The 25,938-nt window shown below is 37.9% G+C and overlaps 2 protein-coding genes across 2 annotated transcripts in view; both read left to right on the top strand.

The window, feature by feature from the left end:
- Window positions 1–14,547: 14,547 nt before the first annotated feature.
- Window positions 14,548–25,938, top strand: part of PKNOX1 (PBX/knotted 1 homeobox 1) — a 174,778-nt gene continuing 163,387 nt past the window's right edge. The window contains exon 1 of the mRNA XM_027843659.1: window positions 14,548–14,628. The gene's annotated coding sequence lies outside the window, so the exon portion shown is untranslated. The remainder of the gene's footprint in view (window positions 14,629–25,938) is intronic.
- On the top strand, window positions 14,785–15,462 carry LOC114029277 (glycine-rich cell wall structural protein 1.0-like). Its single transcript, XM_027843634.1, has 2 exons — window positions 14,785–14,844; window positions 14,941–15,462. Exons 1-2 carry the CDS (start codon window positions 14,785–14,787, stop codon window positions 15,460–15,462), a joined length of 582 nt encoding a protein of 193 aa, XP_027699435.1.

The raw sequence follows: 25,938 nt of genomic DNA, 5'->3' as shown, positions 1-25,938 counted from the left end.
GTTTTTAAATTCAGAATTAAAATTAAAACACAATTCAGAGTTACAAGATGAGCTTCTGGTCACAAAATGGAGCCTAATAAACATTAAAATATCAAACAGCAATGCCTATTTCTACCACAGGGCCCTTCCCCCAGTTAAGGAAATGTAGGAATTCTTTGACTGTTTCCTGTCCAATTTTTAGGTGTTGAAGAAACCCTGAGCTGGAACAAAGTGTGCATATAAAAGTCATTAACGAACAACATAGATCTCTCTTCTGGTGATTGAGCAAACAATTGCTATTAAGCCTCTGGGTTGGGAGAGAGGTTCCTACCTACAGCAGCCTACTCTCTCATGATATGAAGCTACCAGCAAGTCATGCAGCTGTTTTCCTATCTTGGTCTTTCCTGCTGTTAGGCAAATGACTGTTGGAACAAATCAGGCTACAACTTTGTGAGCTTCAAAAGATCAGAAGAACCATGATAACATAAATTTCATTTTTTTTAAATTTATTTATTTTTAGTTTTCAACATTCACTTCCACAAGATTTTGAGTTCCAGATTTTCACCCCATCTCATCCCTTCCCGCATTCTGAATACCTCTTCCCCAGTCTGCCCTCCCTTCTATCTCTCCCCTCCTTCTTTTGTCCCCTTCCCCTTCTATTTTCCTGTAGGGCAGGATAGATTTCTGTACCCCATTTCCTGTATTTATTATTTCCCAGTTGCATGTGAAAACAATTTTTTTTAAAACATGTGTTTTTAAAACTTTGGGTTACAAATTTTCTCCCTTCCTCCCTCCCCACCCACCCTCATTGAGAAGGCACGCAACTAAATATAGGTTATATATGTGCAGTTATGCAAAACACTTCCATCGTAGTCATATTGTGAAAAACTAACTCTATTTCCCTTAATCCTATCCCGCCGTCCCCCCATTTATTCTATTTTTTCTTTTGACCCTGTCCCTTCTCAGAAGTATTTGTTTCTGATTACCCCCTTTCCCAATCTGCCCTCCTCTTTATCATCCCCCTGCTCTCTTGTCCCCTTCCCCCCCATTTTCCTGTAGGGTAAGACAGATTTCCATACCCAATTGAGTGTATGGTATTCCCTCCTTAAGTCAAATCCTATGAGAATAAGATTCATTCATTCCCTCTCATCTTCCCCCATTTCCCCCTCTACTGTAAGAGCCTTTTCTTTTCTGGATAACATAAATTTTAAAAGGTTAGTGGAAAGACTTGGAAGGAGAATTAACTGAATACAAGAAGTATCAAACCTTACCAAAGTCATACACTCCCTGAATATAGAATGGAATAAACAGAAGTTAATGATTCAGTGAAACAACAATAAATTATAAAAGTTAAAAGACATTTAAAAAAATAAAAGAAAATTATATTTCACATTAAAACACTGATCTGGAAAACAGGTCAAGTAAAAAATATAGAAAAAGAGCCTAAATACTATATTTCAACAATTGTGACAAAGATCATCTAAGCCTATTAGAATCAGAAGAAAAAGTGAAAACAGAAAGAATCCTTTGGTCACCTCCTAAAAGAAATTCCAAAATGAAAAGTCCCAGGAGCTTCATAGCCAAAATCTAAAGCTTCTAAATCAAAAACTTCTGCTAGCAGCCACAAGAGGTAACAAAGCAAGGCAACAAACATTTATGAAGCATGTACAGTGTTCTAGACACTGTACTGCTAAATACTGAGGGATACAAATACGAGTAAAAAGAATGATAATCTCTGCACTTAAGGACAACAGATTAAAGGGAGGTAAAAAGTATGGGAAGAAAGGAGATATCCAGAGGGAGGGTACTGGCAAAATACAGAAGTAAAAAGCATCACTGAGTGTTGAATGAAACAGAACTATTGTGGTTAAGTCCAAAATGGAGGTCCCCAGGAGGAACTCATCAATGAGGCGGGGGAGATGGCATGGAAGCAGTATGAAAAGATAGTTGAGTCATGGTCACAAAGTCAGAGAATCAGAAGCACAGCCAAGAAAGGAGTAAAGGAAGGTCAAGGAGTCACAGGTCAGGTTGACACAAGATTTGGCTGCTACCACTGTAAAGGACAGGAGCTTCAAATACAATATTCCAAAACGTAAAAGATAGAGGCTTACAAATAAGGATAATTTACCAGACAAAAACTGAATACAACCTATGTGTGGAGGGAGGTGGAGAGGCAGATCTTCTATTTACATATAGAATATTCCCAACCATTACTGATTAAAAGATTGAAACTGAGTAGAAAAATTGAAATATAAACACAAGTGTTGTAATTTGGGGTTGCTGGGAACCCCAAAATGTAAGGCTACAGGGTGACCCTGCCTGGAAAGAATTCAACCACTCAAGCCTTCTTTCAGTCAAAGTAGTGAGGTTTATTGTAACACCAGTATGGTGGGCAGATTCCTAGTAAATCTGTAAATTTGATGCGAATAGGACTGATACTTATATACAAAAAAGGGAGAAAAGGTCAGTGAAAAAATCTTGATGAGATTAAAGAGTGGTAAGTAGTCAGAGTGGATCAGATGTAGACAATGAAATGAATTAAGTGGTCAGATAGCCACAGTGAAAGGGCTGTTAAAAGGATTATTCAGTGTCTAGGTGAGCTGGAATGGACCAGATGCCTCGGGCAAAATGCCAGTGATCTGGGCTGCTGAAATGTGTGGGAAAGTTCAGGGACTGGGGGGCTTTTTTTTTTTTTTTTTTTTTTAGTATCAAGAAAGTTTATTACAGAGAAAGCCCAGAGGATTTAGATGTTTCTGGCTAAAAGTGGGCTCCACCCCTTTTCAGGAGGGGTGAATGGGCTGCTTTTAAAGATACGGTCTTTTTCTTTTAAGGGTCCAGGCCCCATTACCCCATCACAGAAATCAAGAGAAATCCAAAAAAGTAAACATTTGAACAATTGAAAGGGACTTTACAGTGATGAAGTATTTACATTCTAATATAGGTGAAGAAACAAGTATCCCCATCAGAACCTTAATATCAAGGATCTAGGAGACAGAAATAAATAAGATAAAGGGCTTGGGAGTGGTTTTGTTATGTTTCAATGATCTTTTTCAAGAAGAAAGAAAAGGGAGGTAAAAAGGAATACAATAGAAAAAAAAAGAAGGGGAAGGAAAAGTACCATCATAATCTGGGTGCACAAGTAGAAGACTACACTAGGAAGGAGAGGAGGAGGCAGTGAAAACCACTTGAAACTCATCTGAACTAGTCAAAAAAAGACACTTACACAAAGCATGTATGCATGTGTATGTATACACAACAAATGCATTCAGTTCAACAGTATATTAAAAGAGAACTGAAAGAGGAGATGGGAGAATAAGAAGCATGGACTAATACAAGGTTTAGTCATAAGTAAGCTCTAACTTCAGAGGGTGGATCAAGAAAGGGGTTTAAAGGAAAGCAGGAAAGTCTAAGACCCTATGGTTGGTGTCTGAGTGAAGGGAAGAAGGGAATAGAAGTAGATTGTGTCAAACATAGCTCACTAGTGCTATCATTCACTAACCTCTTCTTTGTAAAAGGGAGGCAGGAAATACTGTAAGTGAATAGGATGAAAGAAAATACACAATGGTCATAACCATGAACTTGAATAAGATAAACTCACTTACAAAATGGAAGAGGAGAGTGGAATATATTAGGAAGCAGAATCTAACAATCTGTTTGTAAGACACACATTTCAAACATAAAATTTTGCTCAGAGTTAAAGGGTCTAAGCAAAGGGTATTATGCTTCAGCTGAATTTTTTTTCCAAAGCAAGGGTAGCAATCATGATCTCAGACAAGGCAAAAGCAAAGTCAGACTTGGCTAAGAAGGATAAAAATGGAAACTCCATTTTGCATAAAGGTATCATAGACACTGAATTAATATCCGTATTTAAGATACATTTAAGAAAGAAAGAAACTAAGGACCTGAATAGAATTTTAGATTACTGAATGGGAGTCAAAAGAAGTGTACATATTCTCTATGAGTTACAACTTTAAAAGCTGACCATGTGTTGGGATTTAAAAACATTACAAACAAATGCAGAAAACAAAAACATTAAAAGCATCTTTTGCAGACTACAATCCAATAAAATTATATTCAATAAAAGGCCATTGAAGAAGAAGTTAAAAATTAATTGAAGACTAAGTCACTTAATCTTAAAGAATTGGTGGGTCAAATAACAAATAGTAAAAAGGATAAATAAATTCATTAAAGGTGATGACAACATATCAGAATTTGTAAGAGGCATCCAAAGCAATCCTTAAAGGAAAATATATATCTCTAAAATTTTTCATGAGTAAAGGAAAGTAGAAATCAATGAATTAGGCATGCAACTAAAAAAAAAACCCTAAAAAACCAATACATTTAAAAACTACAGTTAAACAATAAAATAGAAATAAAAATAAAAAAGATTTTAAAAAGAGGAGAAACCAAATTATCTGAATCAAAAGTGATTGAAAAAAAAGCATTCACAACAAAAGGGCAGCTAGGTATAGTGAATAGAGTCCTGAGCCTGGAGTCATGAAGATTTATCTTGAGTTCATTCTGGCCTCGGACACTCACTTAATCCTGTTTGCCTCCGTTTCCTCATCTGTAAAATGAGCTGGAGAGGGCAATGGCAAACCACTCCAGTATCTTTGCCAAGAAAACCCCAATGGGGTGACAAAGAGTTGGTCACAACTGAAATAAATGACTCAACAGCATTCACAACGAGTGAAACAGAAAAAATTATTCAAAACTGTTTTGCCCAATTATGTCAGTGAAACCAACAAATGAAATGTATGAGTGCAAAAATATAATACATTCAGATAAAGAGAATATTAGAGAAATGAAATAATGCAATCTCAGGAAAATAAATTGAAAAAGCTGGAAATGAACGTCTAAAGGGAAAAAATGTAGCCTGTGATAAAAAAAAAAAATCTAGGGATCCTTTTACACCTCATTAATTAACTCACTATCCCATTCAACACAGCAGTTCTTCCAAACCTTTTCATCTTTCTTCAAACTTCTCATAGCTCCCCTTCTTCCACTCTTTTAGCTGAGAATCATGCTTCATATTTCACTGAATCAATTAAGACCATATGAAAAGAACTTCCTCTTCTTCCCTCTTATTCAATTCACATGTCTCAGATGCTTTCAGCCACTGTCTGCACTTTTACCCATCTCATATGGTGAGGTGGCCCTTCTCCTTGCCAGGGCAAATCCATTGAAAAAGTGATCCCTTCCCTCCTCTCTTCCCCATATTTCCCCACAGTAACTTATATTCAATCTCTCCTTGTTTACTGGATGCATCTCTATTGCCTGCAGATATGCCCACGTCTCCACCATCCTCACCTCATCTATCTATCCTTGCTATCATCCCATATCTGTCTTTCCTTTCATAGCTAAACTCCTTGAGAAGGGCATTTACAATAGGTGCCTCCACTTCCTTTCCTCTCACTCTCTTAAATCTTTTGACAATCTGGCTCCTGTATTTGTCATTTTCTTCTTTATTACGTTTTGCATTCTAACGGTGGGAGAGTAACTTAGTGAGCCAAACAGTACTGAAGCCAGTCTCAGAGTAGTCTTACAATCCCTTTGAGGGGCCTAGTCAGATCCACTATACTCAAGACCAGGTAGGCACCATTCATATGTAGAGCTTGACTCAAGTGCAAACTCTCTAAACATCAAATGAAGGGAAAAATCTTAATTCCATGAGGAAATACTTTGGTTTGAGATATTTCCAAGGGGCAAAACTCAAATAGGACAGAGTCCCCACAAGAAGCCCAGGTAAAGTATTGGAAGTGGGAAAGTCTTAGCCTCCTTATTTGTTCCCTATGCCTGGAAATCTCTCCTTCTTCATCTCTGCCTCTTGGCTCCCTTCAAATCCCAGCTAGAATCCTACCTTCTACAGGAAGACTTTCCCAATTCCTCTGAATTGTAGTGCCTTCCCTCTGTTAATTATTTCCATATGTGCGTGTGTATGTATATGTACATGTAGATATATAGATGTAATATATATATGTGTATATATATATATATATATATGTATGTATGTCTTATGGAGAGAGAGAGAGAGAGAGAGAGAGACTTGTTTGTATATATTTGTATGTTTGTTGTCTCCCTCAATAGATTGTGAGCTCCTTAAGGGCAAGGAGTATCTTTTGCTTTTCTCTGTATCCCCAGTGTTTAGCACAGTGCCTGGCATATAGTAGGTGCTTAATAAATAATTATTGATTGACTGGGTTTGTGGTCTGGCCAGGAGCATGCCAGGCAGAGCACATTAATGCTCAAGTGGAGATGAAGTCCCACATCCTCACAGGGGTGTGGGAACAGGTAGGCAAGTGTAAACTTTGGTAGCCACCACCAGTTCTGAGTTACAGATCCATGGCAGACTGAGAAGGGGGCCTGCATCCTAAGGATGGTATTCTCTGGTAGGGAGACCCTAAGCAGTATATTGAGAAAAGAGCAAGAAAGAGAAAGATCAAAAGCAAGCAGCTCAGACCCCAGAAGCAGAGGAGGCTGTGACAGCACTTAGCTCAGTCTGAAGTTAGCAGAGGAATAATCTATGAAGGCAGGAATTCTGGACCAAAAGGGAGCCTACAATTCTTCCCTTCTAACTATTCTGAACCAACAGAATTTTCTAGCTAGTTGATAGGGGCTAAGTACTGTAGTATTCTATTAATACTCAGAACCAAACAAAGGAGCTTACAGAACTGGGAGCAGGGGTCGGTCGGGAGGACTAGCACCTTTAGCGTGAGAGCTTACTGAGCCCTTTGGGAGGCTGCCCACCTACCTTCGGTGTCCATCTTTCACCCAACTCTTACTTGTGGCTCCAAGAAGCTGTAGCGTGCCAAAATAGCCACACCTAGTAAAACCATTTTGGCAAATGAGTTAAACCAGGTTGAGGGTAACCAACAGGCCTCAAACCTGTTGGCAAATTAGAGGGATGTCTACCCCAAGCATATGAAGACTTCTTCCTGGCAGAATGAATGAATGAGAACAATTTCTTCCAACAACCGTGAAGGCAGCTAAAGTGGGCACTGTCAGATAATCACAAACACCAAGGTCATCCGCTGCATCCTGGGTCATCATTAGTCTTCCTGACTTTTGTCTTGCCACTGGACTTCAATGATTCAGGAAGACAGAGTGAGGCTGAAAACTTTGTGGAACTCTTCCTCACTTAAATCCAATTCATGCACAAGTCAAGACATTGCCCCATGATGTTTTTGGTCCTCTTTGAAAATGAAGGAGGAACAACTATGTGCCAGGCACTGTGCTAAGTGCTGTGCAATTACTATCTCATTGATCCTCACAACAACCCTACATAGCAGGTGCTATTATAATCTCCATTTACAGATGGGGAAACTGAGGCAAGTAGCGGTTAAACGACTTGTCTAAAGTCAAATAGCTGGCAAGTGTCTGAGGTTGGATTTGAACTCAAGTATTCCTGACTCCAGGACTAATGCTCTATGCACTGTGCCGCCTAACTACCTAAATTTAACTAGAATCCCTGGAGAGAGATGAAGCAAGAGTTAAAAAGAATTTTAAAATGTCTTTATAAATGAAATGAGAGCACTTCAAGAAAAAAGTGGAAACAAAATGAGAGATATAGAAGAAAGATTTGTAAATGGAATTAATAGCTTGAAACAAAAGGAACAAAATTTTGTCCAAGCAAAAAATCCCCTGAAAATTAAAACAGACCAAATAGAAGTCAATGACATGGGAAAAAAAAGAAGAAGCCAATGACACGAACAAGAGATATGAAAGCAAAGTCAAGAAGCTGAAAATATAGGAGAAAATGTAAGATATCACATAAAAACAACACACCTAGAAAACAGATTGAGAAGAAAAAAATTGTCCTTGGATTATCTGAGCACTATTACTAAAAAACGAGGCTAGAATTCTATATCAAGAAATCTTAAAAGAAGACTGCCCATATCTCTTAGAACTAGAGGACAAAGTAGAACTATAGAAAGAGACCAATGGTCACCTCCTCAAAGAAACCCCCAAAATAAAAACTCCCATAAATATCCTAAAAGAAACCTCAAAATAAAAATTCCTGGAAACATCATAGCCAAAATCCAGACTTTTCAGGTTAAAAAAAAAATAAAGTGTAAGTAGCTGTCAAGCAAAGAATTCGAATACCAAGGAGCCCCTGTCAGATAGCAATTATTTATTAGCCACCATTATAAAGGAGTGGAGAATTTGAAATACAGTATTCCAGAAACCAAAGGGTATAGGCATATAGCCAAAAATTATTTACCAAGCAAAACTTGAGTATAATACTATGCGGGCAGAGAGGAGACTGGCATGGGAAATGGACCTTCAATGCAATATTGGCTTACTAACAATCTTTATGAAAAGACTAGAGCTGCATACTGACTTCAAACATATGAGTTAAGAGGAATGAACATAAAATGGTAAACACAAATATATAATGAGAAGAAACTAAACAAGGTAAAACTGCTCATATTCTAATGCCATCATCAGGGGTTATGAAGGGGAGCATAAATAGACAAGGCCTGGCAGTGGTTCTGATATATCTTGATCATCTTAAAAGAAGACTGGAAAAAGGAATGCAAAGCGGCAGAATAAAGGAAATAAAGTTTAGGGGAAATTATCTCACATAATCAGGGTGTGAAATTAGACATCTATATAAACAAATTGGAAGGAGTAGAATGCAACTAACACTTCAACCTTACTTTCATCTAAACTGTGAAAAGGAAGGAAAAATACACACACATATATACACACATGCATGAACATACATATAATTACATGCAGAAGTACATTTCAGTCAACAGGGAAATAGGAGGGAAAGAGGAGAAGAGGAGGAACGAGAGGAATTAAGGGAAGGATTTATCCTAAACAAAAGAAACTCTTAATTAAGAATGTTCAAAAATATTTAAAGCTTTTTTAGAGGTAGCAAAAAATGGGAATCTGAGTGTGTTCATAAATTGAGCAATAGTTGAAAAAGTTATGGTATACAAATATGTTGGAATACTATTGTGCCATAAGAAATGATAAAATTGATGGTTCCAAAGAAACTTGGAAAGACTTGCATGAATTGTTGAGGAGTGAAATGCACAAAATGAGGAGAGCAATTTCTACAATGACAACAATATTTTAAAAACAAAGAATTTTGAAAGCATTAGGAACTCTGATCAATATAATGACCAAACACAATTCCAAAGAACTAATAATGAAACATGCTACCTATCTCCTGATAGATGAAGGATTCAAGAGTGCATTCTTTTGACATGACCAATGCAGACATTTGTTTTGCTTGACAATACAGGTTTTTAACAAGTGGTTTTTGTTGTTGTTCTCAGTTGGGGTGGGTTTAAGGTAGGAGGGTGACAAAGAGGATTTTTGCTGATTGAAAAACATACAACCAAAAAATACTAGCAAGCAATCTACAGCAACATATTAGAAAGATGATATACTTTGACCAGGAAGAATTTATACTGGGAAAGCACAGTTGGCTTAATGTAAGATTATGAATATGATAAATCATATTAATAATATAAATTTAAGAATCCATGATTATATTGAAAGATGTTGAAAACACTTTTGACAAAAATCAAACACTCATTTTAATAAAAAATCTAGAAAGCATAAAAATAAATGGGCCATTCCTTAATATAGTAAATAATATCTGCCTAAATTTAAAAAAAAAACAAACCACATTATTTTTAAAGGAGAAGAATTAGAGGCCTAGCTGTAGTAATGCCAAGAAAAAGAAACTGAGGAAATAAGCATAGATAAAATGTAAATTACTGATTTTTTGCAACATTATAATATGATAGCATACTTAGAGAACCCTACAGAGTCAACTAAAATTTATTGAGATAATTAGTAACTCCATCAAAATTGGATGACATAAGATAAGTTCATATAAATCTTCAGTATTTGCGTGTGTGTGTGTGTGTGTGTGTGTGTGTGTGTGTGTGTGTGTGTGTCTGAAAAATCCAGCAAAATCTAGCAGGAAGACCTGGAAAGAGAAATTCCACAAAATAACAATAGATTCTATAACATATTTGGGAGAGTAACAACCAAGATTTACCCAGGGATTTTATGAATCTAACTATAGAATATTCTTTGCAGGAATTGAGAGAGACCTAAATAATTCGAGAAACATTAATTACTTATGGATAGATTGAGCCAATTTGACAAAAATGACAATACTTAAATTCGCATATACAGTACCATATTAGTCAAGTTGCCAAAATATTTTACCAACCTAGTAACGAACCTATTAATTTATCTACTAATTTACTAACCTATTAATGAAATTCATGTGGAAGACTAGAAAATAAAGTATCTAAAGTATAATAATAACATAAAGTTGGATGGAAGGGAATCTATCAGTACCAAATCTCAAATTGTAATGTAAAGTAGTAATAATTAAAATTATTTGGTTCTGTTTAAAAAACAGATTGATCACTGTATCAGATTAAGGTATACAATATACAGAAGCAAACAAAAATTATAGTGTTTGGTAAATACAAAGACTCTAGTTACTGGGGGAAAGGCACACTATTTGATAAAAAAAACTGCTGGGAAAATTGGATAGCATTGTGGCAGTTATTAAGTTTAGTCCTGCCACTTATACCATACACTAAATTGAGCTCCAAATGGATATATGACCTAAATAAAAAGTTAGATTATAAACAAATCGGAGGAACAAAGAAGAAATTACCTTTTAGATTCGTGTACAGGGGAAAAGTTTGGAATTAAATAAGTTATCACAAAAGATAAAATGGACAACTTTGAATATATAACATTTAAAAATTTATTTTTTTAACAAACAAATCTAGAAGGGAAGCAAGTAACTAGGAAAAAATTTTTAACAAATAAAAGTCTCATGAACAAGATACATAAAGAACTGATTCAAATTTATAAGACTAAGAGCCATTTCCCAATAGATAAATGCTCAAAGTATGAACTGGCCATTTTCAAAGGAACAAATCCATTTTATCCACAAAATATGAAAAATATTATAAATCATTAATAGAAAAATGCAAATTGAAGCAACTTTGATGTTTTGCTTCATTTATCAGACTGACAAAGATGATAAAAAAGGAAAATGGTGAATATTAGAGGGGTTGTTGGAAAACAGATATACTTATATATACAGATATATACTTAAAAGGATTAGCTTTTTTGATTTGTCAATCTTTATGCATTCGTTTAAAATAATATTTTCTAGAAAAGTCTAAGCAAATATCACAAAATCAATTCATCTTACTTTTCCTTGGTTCATACCATAAAAGCATCACAAACCAACTTCAATGGAAATCTAACCAATGTAAAAATGTTTTAGCAGGATATATTTCATATGACAATGAATTGCATTGATATTTTTCCTGGGGCATGTCTTGAATTGATCCTCATCAAGAATGAAGATCAACAATGATGACGATGACAACAACACTTGTGCAGCTATTCTGGAAGGCAATTTTGAACTATGCCCAGAAAGTTACCAGTCTGTGGTATGACCCTCCCAGAACACAAGTAGGCCTATGTCCCCAAAGAGATCAAAGAAAGAGGAAAATGACTTATACACACCAAAATAGCAGCTCTTTTTGCTGTGGCAAAGAAGCAGAAATTAGGGGGTCATCCATTAATTGGGGAATGGCTGAACAAATTATAGTATAGGAATGTAATGGAATACTATTGTATTTTAAGAAATGTTAAAAGGGAAGTTTTCAGAGAAACTTAAGAAGATTTGTGTGAACTGAGGAGAATCAGGAGAACAATTTATGCAATAACAATAACATTGTAAAGATAAACATTGCAAGATCTAAGAATTGTACTCAATGCAGTGCCCAACCAGGATTCCAGAGAATTCACAATGAAATATGCTATCTAGCTCCTGACACAGAGGTGACATACTCAGAGTGTAAAGTAAGATACATTTTTTGAACATGGCCAATGAATGAATTTATTTTGCTTGATTATGAATATTTATTATAAGGGGTTTTCTTTCTTTTTCATGAGATGGGGAGGTGGGAGGGAGAAAGATGGATTTCTATCAAGTGAAAAAAGTTCTTAAAAATATCAATGTATAAAAGAAACATGCTCAACAAAAGTAGTTGCTATTGTGTTGGAGTAGATCCAGCAGAGTTCAAGTTGAAGATCTATTACCCATAAATGGCGATGTCCTCCAGGTTTGTTGTTTACTGGTTGTATCTAGTTTAGGAATACTGAAGAGGTTTCTAATAGAGATAAATAACCTCTCAGCCTGAGAATCCACAAAGAAAAGAGCCAAATGGATAAAGGATGTCTATTGCCTAGATTATGACATGTTTTTATGGACAAACTATAAAATTTGTCCATCATCGTATGTATCTGAAACAGAGTTCTCATGGACAATTACATGGGCTAAGAGCTGAACGAGAAGAGGGGAGCAGGCTGTATAGCCTTTGAGAAATTGCAAAGCACCTTTAATGGTCCAAACTTTCCCCAGAAACAAAGTTTCTTCTTTTTAATACTAACATTCTATTAGTGTTACTGCATGGAAATGAGACATGGGATACAACAGTTCCTGAATAATAACATTTTATTTATATAGCTTTTTAAGGCAAAGCACTTCATAAATATTACAATTGAAAATAAATATCACACAGAAGGCAATGGAGAGACACATGATAGATGTAAACACATAACAAATAACCAAGGAAGAACTTCAAAGAACAATAATAAAAATTGTCATCAAGGAAATATGTGCTAAGGAAAGAAGATGAGCTGGTCACATAGTGAGACAAGTCATTACTGGTGGAATAAGAAGCCTCCACAAGCAATCCTTTTAGTATCAAGCCAACATAAGGATAGCCTCCTCCTTTTGGTGAATTTATGAGAGGACATAGATAAGTACCGAACAAGATGGATGGCATTTGTGTAATCTGCACCCCTAGATGGAATTTGCACATTAAGAGATCATGCATCCATTTGAGAATTTGGGTAAACATAAAATATTACCCTTTGTTCAAGAAAACCAACTTCATAATTATAAGCATAGAGGTAAGAGTTTTAATGGATTAGGCAGCTAGATGGCACAGTGGATTGAGTGCTTGGCTTGAAATCAGGAAGATCTCAGTTCAAATCTGTTTTAGACATTTAACTAGCTGTGTGACTCTGAGCAAGTCACTTAACCTCTGTCAGCCTTAGGTTCCACACATGTAAAATGCTGATAATATTAGCACTTACCTTCCAGGGGTGTTGTGAGTACAGTAAAACACCTATGCTTAACATGCTAGTTTCTTTCCTTTCATTATAAACCCAAGATGAATTCAGAGAGTGACATGGAAGCAAAAAAAAAAAAAGCTAATGCTATCTTGGATATAGTTTCTAAGCTATAAAACTAGGTAAAGATAGACCAATTATACGCTACTTTGCTCACAACACATATAGCGTGTTTCTAGGTGCCACCATTTAGCTAAGACATTTATGGGCTGGATGATGAAGAACCTTGAGTTCACGGCATATGGGAACTTACTGAAAGAACTGAGGAAGGCTTAGCATGGTGAGAAGACTTGAAGTGATGTGATAGCTATTCTCAAGTATTTGAAGGTTTGTAGCCTGTAAAAGGTAATAGGCTTATTCTTCTTGATCCCAGTAGGTAGATATAGGAGCAATGGGCAGAAATTGTAAAGAGGGAAATCGAGGCTTCAGGTAAGGAAATATTTCCCAACAATTTACTGTCATTCAAAAATGAACAGGTTGCATTCCTATAGGGTGTTTTTCCTCAAAGGGAGATCTTTAAGCAAAGATTGGACCATATGTCCCATAAATGGGATTCTTTTTTCAGGTACAGATTGGGCAAGATGGCCATTGAGGTCCCTTTCAATTCTCAGTCTTTGAAGAAATGCAGCCCGAAGTCGGAAGGTTCGAAAAGTTCGTCTTGAGTTTTGTGTTGGTGGTCTTGTTAAAAATCACCCGAGCGATTACTTTGCTGTCAACTCGAATCTTTAATTTTTAAGGAATGTGCAATAATTTGTAAAAAGGTTGCTAGGTTAATGTGCATTGCAACTTAGGCTGGTGATGGGAGAGAAGAAAACTAATCAATTCTTTCAAGAGGGTGAAATTCTGCGTTTGGGGGAAAGCAGTGCATTGGTAGTCGTCTCTCTTCCCGTTTGAGGAAGAAGGTTTCATCCATCTAAGGATCATCTTCCCTCTACGGCTTTTTCCCTGCACGCCAGCCACGAGATTACCATTAGGGAAGCAGGGAGACTGGGGTGGTCGGGTGAAAAAAGGGGTGGGCACCCAACAAGCACATTTTCAAAACCTTCGGAACTTTGGCCAGCCGAAGAGTGGGCGTGGTCAAAGGCTCCTCCCTCACTGCGCAGCAAAAAAAAGCTAGGGGTGTGGCCTGTTCATCTTAAGCGTGGAGGCGGAGGGGGGAGGGGCAGGAGAGCCTAGGATGCGTTCCGAACTCCCTCCCAGTCCGCCCCTTCTCCCAGAGTCCCCACCCCCTGCACGCAGACTCGCGGGGTGGGAGGAGCCCTTTCTGCGAGGGCCCTGCCTCTCTTTTGAATATTGATAAGGTGAGCGTCGGCGTAGCCCTCCTTCCATTGAATGAGGCTGTGTCGCGTGGCCCGGCGTCGGCGTGACGGTTGGACGCGGGTGCGGCACTGCGGGTCCCGATTGCTGCAGCCGCTTGTCAGTGTGATGAAGATTGGCACCCAGGTAAGCTGTCACTCAACCGCTCCGCCGCCGCCGCCGCCGCCGCCGCCGCTCTCCGCCGTCCCTATCAATCACACCGGCCTCCCTGCCGCCGCCCCACTGCTGCCGCCCAGGTCGTTCGTGGGGAGAAGAGATGCCACATAAACCGCGCCCAAGGGCATGGAGCAGGGACGGGGAAGGGGAGGGGGGGCGCGTTTGAATGCAGGAGGGACCGGAAAGGCGGGGGGAAGAGAAGGCAGAGAGGGAGGTGGGCCACCCTGCACTCTGGATAGGGTTTAAACAGTATTTGTTTTAATACGTGAGCTTATGGAGGAGGAAATTTCTGGAAGGAGCCGCCGCGCTGGGCCCCGCTGCGAGGCGCGCGCTCCTAAACCGTCCCTTGTGGAGCGCTGCGCGCGCTCCTGCACGGGGCGGGGAAAAGGGGGAGGTGGACGGTCGGGGAGGGGAGGGCCGAGCCGGGGGGGGGGCGCGGGGGGGGGGGCGCGGGGAGGCGCGCTCGGCCGCCCCGCGGGGTGTGCAGCTCGGCGGGAGGGAGCCGGGGAGGAGGAGGAGGAGGGGACCAGGGAGCTGGGTGGAAGCGGGCGGCGGCTGGTCGCCGCCTCCAGTCGAGCGGTCTCCGCCGCGTCCGCTGGGGGTTGCACGGGCCTGGGGGGGCACTTTTTAAGGTGTCGGGGTGCAGAACCGTTTAAAGGGACTGGGCCGGCGAGAAGCTCCGGCTCTGCTCCTTCCACCGACCCAGCCTGGTGCAGCTTTTTAGGCTTTGGGGGGGTATCTGGGGGAGGGGGGAAAGGAGGCTGCAGGCGGGCCAGGGCAGTGGGGAGAAGAGAGGTTGTATAATGGTGGAAGGAAGAGTTGAAGATGGCGGCTCCTCCTGCTCTTAGGATGGGGGCAGGGAAGGCCCTGGGAGAAGGAGTAGGGGGGTGGCAGTCACCTCCCTGGCCTGTGTGCAGACGGGAGATTGGGGTGCGCCAGTTTTGTGAGGACCCCCCCACCTTTATCTGTGCTAGTGCTCATAGGCAGGAGTCGTATCTGGCAAACAACAGGCTTTCCGATCCTCGCCGTGGGACGGATTTCTATTTAGTTTGGCTTTTCAGTGCCTCCCCCTCCGAGCCTAAGCCATTAGCTTCCACGAGCACTATCATGGGATGTGCAGTTTGTTCCCATCACCACAACTTTGCACTGGATGGGGGAACTGGTGACCAAAATGCCGTTCATCGCTGCAATAATGCAAATAAACCGAGCCCCTGCATCGACCGACCATAAACATTGAAATTTCATTGCATCCTTCATGATTATGGCCTCCATATTTCCCAAATACCTTTTTACGGAATCAGATCGTTAAAAACAAACAATAATTTTAAAAACTCTGTACCTCGTGCCTTACACAAGTTAAAATGTGCAATGGGTCCCTTAAAACTTAGATCTTAGAATTCAAGGAACTAGTCACTGATCAGTGCATAGAAGGGCTGGAGGGAAAGTTATCGATCTTTAGTTATGATTCCAAATAGAATCTGGCAATTTTTGTCATCCTTGTAAGACTGACTGAGTTAAACATTTTGGAATCTGCTAAGCAGTAAACGCTGACATTTATATACATTTTGTGAAGTTTGTAAAGTGCTTCGCATAGATCTCAGACTACTTAGCAACTCTGAAGTAGGCACTTCAGTAATACTGAGCTCAGAGAGGTCTAAGTGACTTGAGTTGCCACTTACTACTAATAAACAGGATTTTAAACCTTGCAGCTTCCTCACTCCAATTTTAGTACTCTTTGGATACTCCAGTCTTTTCCAGCCTTTCCAAGGCCAAACCTTCCACCTTTGCCTTCAATCTCAACATCCTTTTCTTCTTTAGCAGAATCTGGTCCCATTATCATTCTTGGGCTCTCTAGTATTCACCTTATCTATTGATCTCTTCTCAACTAACTGCAAACCTGCTAAAATCAACTCTTATCTTAAAATCCTCTCTAGACTATCAGCCCTACAAAGTGGTGATCCTATTTAACTACTTGAAAAATCTGACTTACATATGTGCTGCCTCGACTTTAAGTCTTCTCACTTCTCTGGTTTGTTAGAGGCTGGCTTTCCTAACTCATCCATGTAACAGAAACTTTTAGAAGTCACAATCTCTTAATTTTTAAAGTAAATTTTATTGATATATTTTGTTTTAAAATTTGTTTACTGTGTCTTTCCCCTCCTAGAGTCCTCCCTTACAGAATAAGGATGGCTACTGGACCTATGATTCTGTCAGCACTGGTTGGCATCTTTTCAGCAACTTAATATTCTTAATGAATTGTGACTTTAAATAATGAAAGAGAAGAAAGGGAAAAAAAAGATTTCTAAAACTAGGCAACATATCAAAAAAATTGGATATATGCAGTGTTCCACACTCATGGTCCCCTCCACAGCTAAAATTTAAAAAAATATAAGGAGTCTTTATATAGCTCTTTGATAACCAGGCCAGGTCAATCATTCTTCCCATTTCTATTGTCATTATTTATATTGTTTTCCTGGTTCTTTTCATCCTTTTCTGAGAAGAAGCAACGCACTGTGCATCAACTAGTGACTTCTAAATTACAAAATGTGATGACTTTATCTTGGTTCGTATCCTTCGTGACTTATTTACATTTGACACTGTTGACTATTATCTCCTCTTGGATGCTATCTCCTCTCTAGATTTTTGAGATGGTTCTCTCTTTCTCTCTCTCTCTCTCTCTCTTTCTCTCTCTCTCTCTTTCTTTCTTTCTTTCTCTCTCCCTCTCTCTCTCACCTTCCCTCTGCCCCTCTTCCTCCCTCCTCCTCCTTTCCCTCTCCTTCCCCCTCCTCTCCTTTTCACTCCCCCCTCTCCTCCCCCCCCCACTATTGTTAATTAATTTCTTATGGTCATTTGTCATCCATATCATGACCACCTCATTATAGGTGTCCTTCAAGGCTTTATCCTAGGATTCTTTATCTGTTCTTTTTCTGTTGGTGACCTCATTAGCTCCCATAGATTTAATTATTTTTATAACCCAGATCTAGGTTATGCAGCCCTGTTCTCTTTCCCAAGTTCCAGTCCAGTCCTGCATTACTATCTACTCCAAAACCAAACTTATCTTCTCCCATCCACCACCCTATCAAAAGCTTCAGAGGGGTATAGAAGGTTTATTGAGAAAAGACTCTGGACAATTAACTGATTATTGGTAACTTTGAAGAGTTTCGATATAGTGGGTTAAGAAATCAGATGTCCAGAGATAGAGAAGGGAAGAGGTGGTTAGGAGGTGAAGAAAAGAGGTGTCTCAGTTTGATGGTGAAAGGAAGGAAAAATTGAGGAAAAGTAGAGTTTTTAAAGGTTGAGGGTAGTCCTGAGAATATTAGTAGGAAATGGGGAAGGAAGGAGCTAGACTGTTCTCCTTTTCCTCTCTTAAAAAGGCTTATTTTATTGATTTTTTAAAATAGTAACTGACACTTCTCAATGATCACCTCAAAAAAAGGGGAAGCATCCCTCTCTAACAAAGAAAAAGAAAAATTGGCTATGTCTGACAAAGTATACTTCATTTTTGTAGTCTACCACTTTTCTGGAAGGTGTTTCATCATTATAGACTGCATTTTTAAAAAATTGGTGTGATGTCTTCCATCAAGTAGGTAATTTGATGTTTTTTTATTCTCACCTTAAGAACCACTAAATCAGAAAAACAAGAAAAAAGAGCATGTACATGAAATTATGAATCTCTTTTAAGTACAGCTTGCTTTTCCTTTTAATTATATAATAAATTCAGCATATAGCTTTCCAAGCTGTTGTACTAGACTGTATTTCATTCTGGCCTTCCTTCTGTTCTCTTCAGTTCATTAAAAAAAAAGTTACTGAAACTTATTTTTGTCTTTTTTTGATGACACATTAATATTCCTTTACATTCAGATACCATAATTTCTAACGTAGATAATTTGAGAGAGAAGACAGCAGTTGTTTGGCTTTACCAGTTTTTGATTTTTTTTTCTTCCTTAGAGAACTCAACAAGTCACAAAAAAAACCCAACTATTTCAGTTACTTTTCATGAGTTATTGAAATGCCACAGATTGATTGGTTGTAAGGTTAAAAGAACAATAATTAGTAATGTTGTCTTTGTGGTTATTATTAACCCTAAAATTATTTTTAAGTGCATTTGTTTTATACAAATATGCTTTAATTTGTCTTCATATTGAAAGTCAAGGGGAAAAAAATTATGTCTTGAGACTTTGGAATTCCTTGATCCACATAAATCTTTAGGTTAAATAATACATGGAAGTGGCCATAGGTATTTCTAGATCATACATAAATTGTACATGAAAGATATGTAAGATGCATATACACACATAAATATGTCCATACATGTAACAGCATTTATGAATTAAGTTTGCCATCTTAATATGGGTGTGGTTTATGCACCCCAAAACAATGACAATAGTAACATCAAAGATCACTCATCACAGATCACCACAACAGATAGAATAATGAAAAAGTTTGAAATATTGTGAGAATTACCAAAATGTGACACAGACATGATGTGAGCACATGCTGTTGGAAAAATGGCACCAGTAGACTTGCGTGAAAGAGGGTTGCCACAAACCTTCAGTTTGTTAAAAAAAGAAAAAGCATAATCTGCCAAGCGCAATAAAATGAGGTATGACTGTAGTATTGTGGGGAAATGTTTTACGGTAATGGCATTTTTTAGATGTGCTTTTTCCACTTAAAGGTAATATAAACAACTTTATTAAAAAGTTTTTATTGTTCGAGCATATTTAGACAGAGGATCTTGCATGTTGTCTTTTTTTTTTAACTGCACAATTAAATTGTTGAGAAAAATGTGCTAGTAAACTTGTTAGCAATGTAATCTTGTGGTAGAAGCATTGATTTTGTAAGAAGGAACACAGTTTCAGTTCTAGGTTCTGTTTTTCCCACAAGTGTATTTATTAAGTCCAGGAACTGTGTTAAGCTTGGGGAATTCAAAGACAGAATCCACATACCTCCTGTTCTCAAGAAGCTTAGATGTTCTTCGAATCAGTTCCACTCACTTGGTATGAATCTTTTCCCCCAGTTTCCTCCTTAAAATGAAGATGAGAAGCAGCTAATAAGGGTATTTGAAGCAAAAAATAATGCATGCTTTAAATAATATACTCAAGTTTTAAGCTGCCTGTTATGTGGATTTAAATACTTTAGGGTATAAATGTTGTATATCTTGGTTCTTTCCCTTTAAGTGTTTGCATAAATTAATAGCGTTTTAAAAACTACAGATGCCAGAAAATTGGTATATTTTTAATTTCCCCAAAGTACAGGAATTAAGCATCAATACTTTCTTTACCCAGATGTCACTTAATTGTCATTCTCATCTCTTTATAATTAACGCAGATGCCTACAAAATATATGTAATAAAATTTACACTGTTTCTTCTAGGAAAGACTTCTCCCCCCCAGGCTTTGAACTAGAAACTGTTTACTATTATTTTACATAGAATTCTAATAATTTGAGTTATCTGGTTTTTCAGATGAGATAAATTAGTTGGGGTCAGATATGCTAATTGCAGTAATAAGTGACTACTGGCAGATTGACAGATAAAAAGGCAGTTCAGAGAGCAGAGAATATTAGAGTGCTGGACCTGGAGTCCTCTCATATTTATTGTGTGTTACCATGGGCAAATGTCTTAATTTCTTTGAGCCTTAGTTTCCTTGTTTGTAAAATGAACGGGTTGGACTAGTTGGCCTTTAATGTGTCTTTTAGCTCTAAATCTATGATCCTTTAACAACTGTAAAAACAAAGCAAAAGCCTAGCAGTTAGAAGCCTGGAGAAAGCAGGAGGAGGAACCATATCTCCCAGATGGTGGTTACCTCAGCATCAACTCCTGGCAGTTGTCAAGGAAATAGCCTTGCCATCTTTCCTCTGACACTGCTGTGGTACAAGTCCTCATCACTTTATACTTGGACTATTTCAGTAGTCTGCTGGGTGGTCTCTTTGACCCAAGTCTCTTCTCACTCCAGGCTGTCCTCCACTCGTCTGTCAAAGTGTTCTTCCCGAAGTATAAGTCTGACCATGTCGCTTTACTATCAGTGACTGCTTGTCACTTCCAAGATCAAATATGAAATCCTTTGTTTGGCATTCAGAGACCTTCATAACCTGACTGCCCTCTGACCTCTTCAGTTTTCTTACACCTTACACTCCATTATGTACTCTGTGATTCTCTTATACTTTTCTCCTTGTTCCTCCAATAAGACATCACTTCTGATTGGACGTTTTCACTGGCTATTTTCCATGTCTTGGAATGCTTTCCCTCTTCATCTCTACCTCCTAGATTCCCTGGTTTCTTTCAAGTTCTAATTAAAATGATACCTTTTATAGGAAGCCTTTCCTGAATCCCACTGATCCTAGTGCTTTCCCTCTATTGATTATTTTTGGTTTATCTGGTATGTATTTATTTGCACATAGTTGTTTGCACATTGTCTACAGTAAACTGTGAACTCCTTAAGGGCAGGGACTGTGGTACATAGTGAATACTTGTTGTATGTTGTGAAGTCATGTCTAACTCTTGATTACCCCATATGGGATTTTCTTAGCAAAGAGATTGGAGTAGTTTGCCATTGCCTTCTTCAGTCATTTTGCAGATGAGGAAACAGGGTTAAATGACTTGCCTAGGGTCATACAGCTAGTAAGTGTCTGAGGCTAGATTTGAATTCAGGAAGATGAGTCTAGGCTGGGCATTCTATTCATTGCACCATTTAGCTGCCCACCAGTAGACACTTAATAGGTGTTTATTAACTTTATTATTTATGACCTAAATAGGAACTCTCCAGGTACCCCAGGAGCTACTTTGGGCAGAGGTAAGGGTCTTTTTTGTGTTGCAGGCTCAATCAGATAATTTCTCTGGGTCAGCTGACCCTTCCCTCTTCTACCCCAGGTAGGTTTCTTTAGTCCTTTTAAGTCTGAGCTGCCAATATGAGCTCCCAAGCACCAACCGCTATAACAGGGATCCCCACTGATCCTGAGCCACCTCAATCTCTGAGATCCTCTAGCTCTCTAGGGAGTTTCTACTCAGGTTCTAGAACTTCCAGGAATAACTCTGCCTCCCAGAGAGTGAATAGAGCTCTTTACCTTATTCCAAATTGGTTTATATGCCAAGGTCTAGTTAAATAAACATGGTACCATAATTATGCACAATGCACTGAGGTTGGTCCCTCTGTATCATGTAAAATACAGCATAGAGACTTCTTGTCCCTGTGTACTAAATGCTAAGCTGTCATCATCAGGTGTGCTTCTCTCACTCCTTTTCTTCCTCAGCTGAACTCACTGGTGACTGCTAGCTTGGGAGAATTTACCATGACTAGGATTGCCTTCTTTCTTTGATGCTTTAACTGTTTATGTGATTTGGATGAGTTGGGAGTCAGCTCTGTATCTTCCTGTGACTCAAGACCACCAGGTCTGAACTGTTTACTCTACCACTATCTCTTAATGGCTTCCTGGCCTTACAGCCTTCCCTCCTGTATTACCTGCAGTACTTGAGCTCTGTCATTTTGTGCCCTTAAAAATTCCAGGCCTTTCAGTTTCCCCTGTAGCTGAATTTTGTATGTGTTGTCACCTCCATTTGGAGTGTGAGCACCTTGAAAGCAGAGATTTTCTTGATTTTTCTGAACATTTTACACAGAGCATAGCATGTAGTTAGCACTTAGTAAAATGCTGTTTTGCCTCATATAGAAATGGAAACATGAGATAGTAGAATAGAAGCTAGGTTTGTCTTGTAGTCAGGATGTGTGTTCAAATTGTAGTTCTAATATCTCTGACTGTGGGCAAGTCGCTTAGCCTTTCTGACCTGTTTCCCATATGTAAAAACTAAAATAATTATATTTGTACACCTTACTTCATGGGCTTTTGAGAAAGATCTTGTATAAACGTGAGTTGCTATTTACTGTGGTAGAAGGGGAAACAGCTCTACCAACCTCAGAGGATTTATATTGTACCACATAATTGTTAGACATATCACCCCAGATTCTCAAAAATAAAAATACTTAAATTATATTCAATATGCTTCATTTAAGAAAGTATGCAGTTGAGAACAATTTTCTGTAAAAATGATTAAAACAAAAATTTAGGTACTAAATTAGGTACTGTTATTCTTTTTGGAAAATTCACCAAAAGTGCATAAATGAGGCGTTAGTATACTGGAAAATAGGAATGGATTTGTACTTAAATCTGGATTTGGAATTCCAGCTTTGCCATTTATTTGCTGATCTTGATAAAATCATTTAACCCCTGGAGCTGAAGCTGGTTTCCTACCAGTAGAATAGTGATAACAGTACAAAGTGTTCTTGAACTGCCTCCTCCCCACAATTATAAAGTTCACATGTGAAAAGTGCTTTATAATTGTACAGTTAGGAGAATGACTCTAGAGAGTAAATTCTTTGGATTAGTTAAAAATTCATTCTCTTGTCTTTGGCTTTCTGAAGGAAAGAATTGATCTTTGACCCAACCTGATTAGGCCTTTGGGCCTAGTAACAATGAAAGGATAGTTATTTACGTATTTAAATTAAATGTCCTCTTTGTTCTGGGGGATCACATCACTAAAATCTGCTTGCTAAGTACCTAGGCTGGGCAAACAACCCTTACAACTGTTACTACCTGGGTTAACTAATTAACATATTTAATTAAAGGATCTGAGAGATAAAGCTTTTACTTTTAAATTGGAGAGGGCACAAGTATGGTTCAGATAAATACATGATGCTTCTTTTATATAATTTTTTTGGATAGAAATAATATCAGAATGGGGAACATTGGCTCTTTTGCGTGTATTTTGGCAAATGAATTGAAAATGTGTAGCCTCAATATGTAAAATTCAGTTTGGCCCTAAGGCCAATGATTTTGATGTTCATTTTGATGTCATTTTTTAGAAACTAGTAAAACTTCATTTTTTAAAAAATTTATTTAATTCTTTATTTTGGAGAGGGATTGGGGTTAAGTGACTTGCCCAGAGTCACACAGCTAGGAAATATTATGTGCCTGCAGCAGGATTTGAACTCAGGTCCTCATGACTTCAAGGCTGGTGCTCTGTCCACTGCACCACGTAGCTGCCCCTAAAACTTTATTTAAAAAAAAATATTCATGGTTAACTTGGTTGCTGTTTACTGCAGAAGTATTGTAAAATGTTATAGTTGCTAATAGGTATTCAGTTAGTCCTTACTGAATACTGATACTGAAATGGATTTATGAACTCATTGTTATCAGAATTATTTGCGGAATTTGGAGATCACAGTCCAACTGTGCCTGCCTATTTTATGCAACGCTTGTGGGAGTCCTCTGCAAGCTTGCCAAGAATGAGTCCACCCAATGGGCCATCAACTTTGCTCACTCTTAATGCAAACATCAATTATACCTCTTTCTTTGAGCAGCTTGGTGGTGTAGTGAGTGGATAGAGTGCCGAGTATGGAATCAGGAAGACTCATTTTCCTGAGTTCACATCTGGCTGTATGACCCTGGACAAGTCACTTAATCCTGTTGTATCTCCATTTCCTCATCTGTAAAATGAGCTGAAGAAGGCAATGGCAAATCATTCCAGTATCTTTTCAAGAAAACCCTAAACGAGGTCATGAAAAGTCAGATACAACTGGAAAACTGCTGAACAAAATCTCTTGCTTTTCCCATTTTATTAGCCTGTCTTTTTTATTACAACTTTTTCTTTATTTCTTAATTTCTTTTTTGTCTTTTTGTGCCTGCTTATGTCCACTGTGTACCTTTCCATTGCCATTTGAGTGATCTTTAATTTAAATTTTTCAAGGACTGTAGCATTCCGTGACTTCCAGCCATACAACATTAGAAAAATAAGGGGTTTTATTTCAGGAAGAAGCTTTGGTGACATTATTAAGGACTTTGTACTTTCCCCAAGGCACTCCAGCCTCTTTTTCTCCTGTTTTAATTCTGGGCCCGGTTTATTAACCATACACAGTATCCATCCAAGATAAATATGTGGTTTCGGATCCCACTGTATTGGAGCTGTGCTCTCCAGTTACCAACAATCTGTTAACTGACCAGGGCTTTTTTTTCCAGTCGACCTCCTTGGAGCTTTTAATACTTTTGACTATACACCTTCTGTCACTTAAGTGTATTTTTTTTTTAAGTGAAGCAGTATGCCTTAATAGATAAAATGTAACCAGGTTGCAGAGAAAATAGACTGATGCTATTGAAGCAGTGGCAACAGAGAATTTAAGTAGATAAAAAAATACAAAATAACCCAAATGCAGAAGATAGAGTCTCTCACTGCAAATTTATATATACATATGTAGTTTTTATATGTATGTATAAATTTTTATTGATATATCAATTATTGGTATTCTCAAGAACTGTGTTGTAAGAAATGATGAGCAGGTTGATTTTAGGAGAAAAAAGACTGCTTTGTTTTGTATGTATACTTTAGCTGCAGATAGCATATAAACTAATCATGTGATGTCTTTAATAAATGCAAAATATATTGGCACATTGAGAATTTTTCTGGAAAAAATTAGATAATTTTAAATAACAATAACTACATCTGTGACATCAACAGGATTGATTCCATTGTATAAATTTGCTTATAAAATTTATACTTCAGAATTTGGTCAAGAATGCTTATTTATTTGTTTTGTGATAGTACATTAAAGCAAGCATTTGAACCTGAAAATCTTACTCTGTCTTGGCTTACTGGTGAATTTATGGTTTATTAAACAAGAAATAAAAAATTTGTTGCTGTTCATAACATTGGTGTCAAATGAAGTTTTCTGTTGTAGTTATGACAACATAGCAATCTTTATTAGTGAAAAGAGTTAAGAGTAACAATTTCATCAGTCACACCACATTTTTGGGAACTCCTGAGCAACAATCTCAACCACAGCTTAATCCATGACATGATTGATATTTATTTGCACAGATTGATAGTGCAGAGAATTTTGTCAAAAATAGCTTGTTTTGTGTAAAAATCTTTTATATAAAATTGTAATAAATTCAATTAATTCTAATAGATTGTTTTAAAAAGAAGTGTGTGATGGTTTTTTTGTTTAAAAAATAAAAAGGAGAGGTAGTAGTCATTACTACATAAAGTTTTAAAACCACTCCTTTAGAATGCTTGTGGCTATCATTCAGGAACATCTGACATATTTTTGGACTTGGCACAATTAGCACAATGTTATCGAAGAAACAGAAGCATCTAGAAGAACTGTGGGACATCCTTCCTCAAGTTGGACTCTGCACTTGATCGTTTCCATGACAATGGAGAGAATACCTTTAGAGAGTATATGTCCTCTCTTTATGAAAGATATCAGTGATCACAGGGTCATTGAATAAGCTAAT

The sequence above is a fragment of the Vombatus ursinus genome, unplaced genomic scaffold (genome assembly GCF_900497805.2).
Source record: "Vombatus ursinus unplaced genomic scaffold, bare-nosed wombat genome assembly UNPS02014924.1, whole genome shotgun sequence".
In the NCBI taxonomy this organism is placed as follows: Eukaryota; Metazoa; Chordata; class Mammalia; order Diprotodontia; family Vombatidae; genus Vombatus; species Vombatus ursinus.
Note: the sequence above shows the minus strand (reverse complement) of the source record. Positions and strands in the feature narration are given on the sequence as shown.

Coding starts and splice junctions, on each gene's coding strand:
- LOC114029277 (XM_027843634.1), top strand. CDS start 14,785: ATGGAGCAGGGACGGGGAAGGGGAGGGGGGGCGCGTTTGAATGCAGGA. Junction 14,845..14,940: donor ATGCAGGAGGGACCGGAAAG/GCGGGGGGAAGA, acceptor CTTATGGAGGAG/GAAATTTCTGGAAGGAGCCG.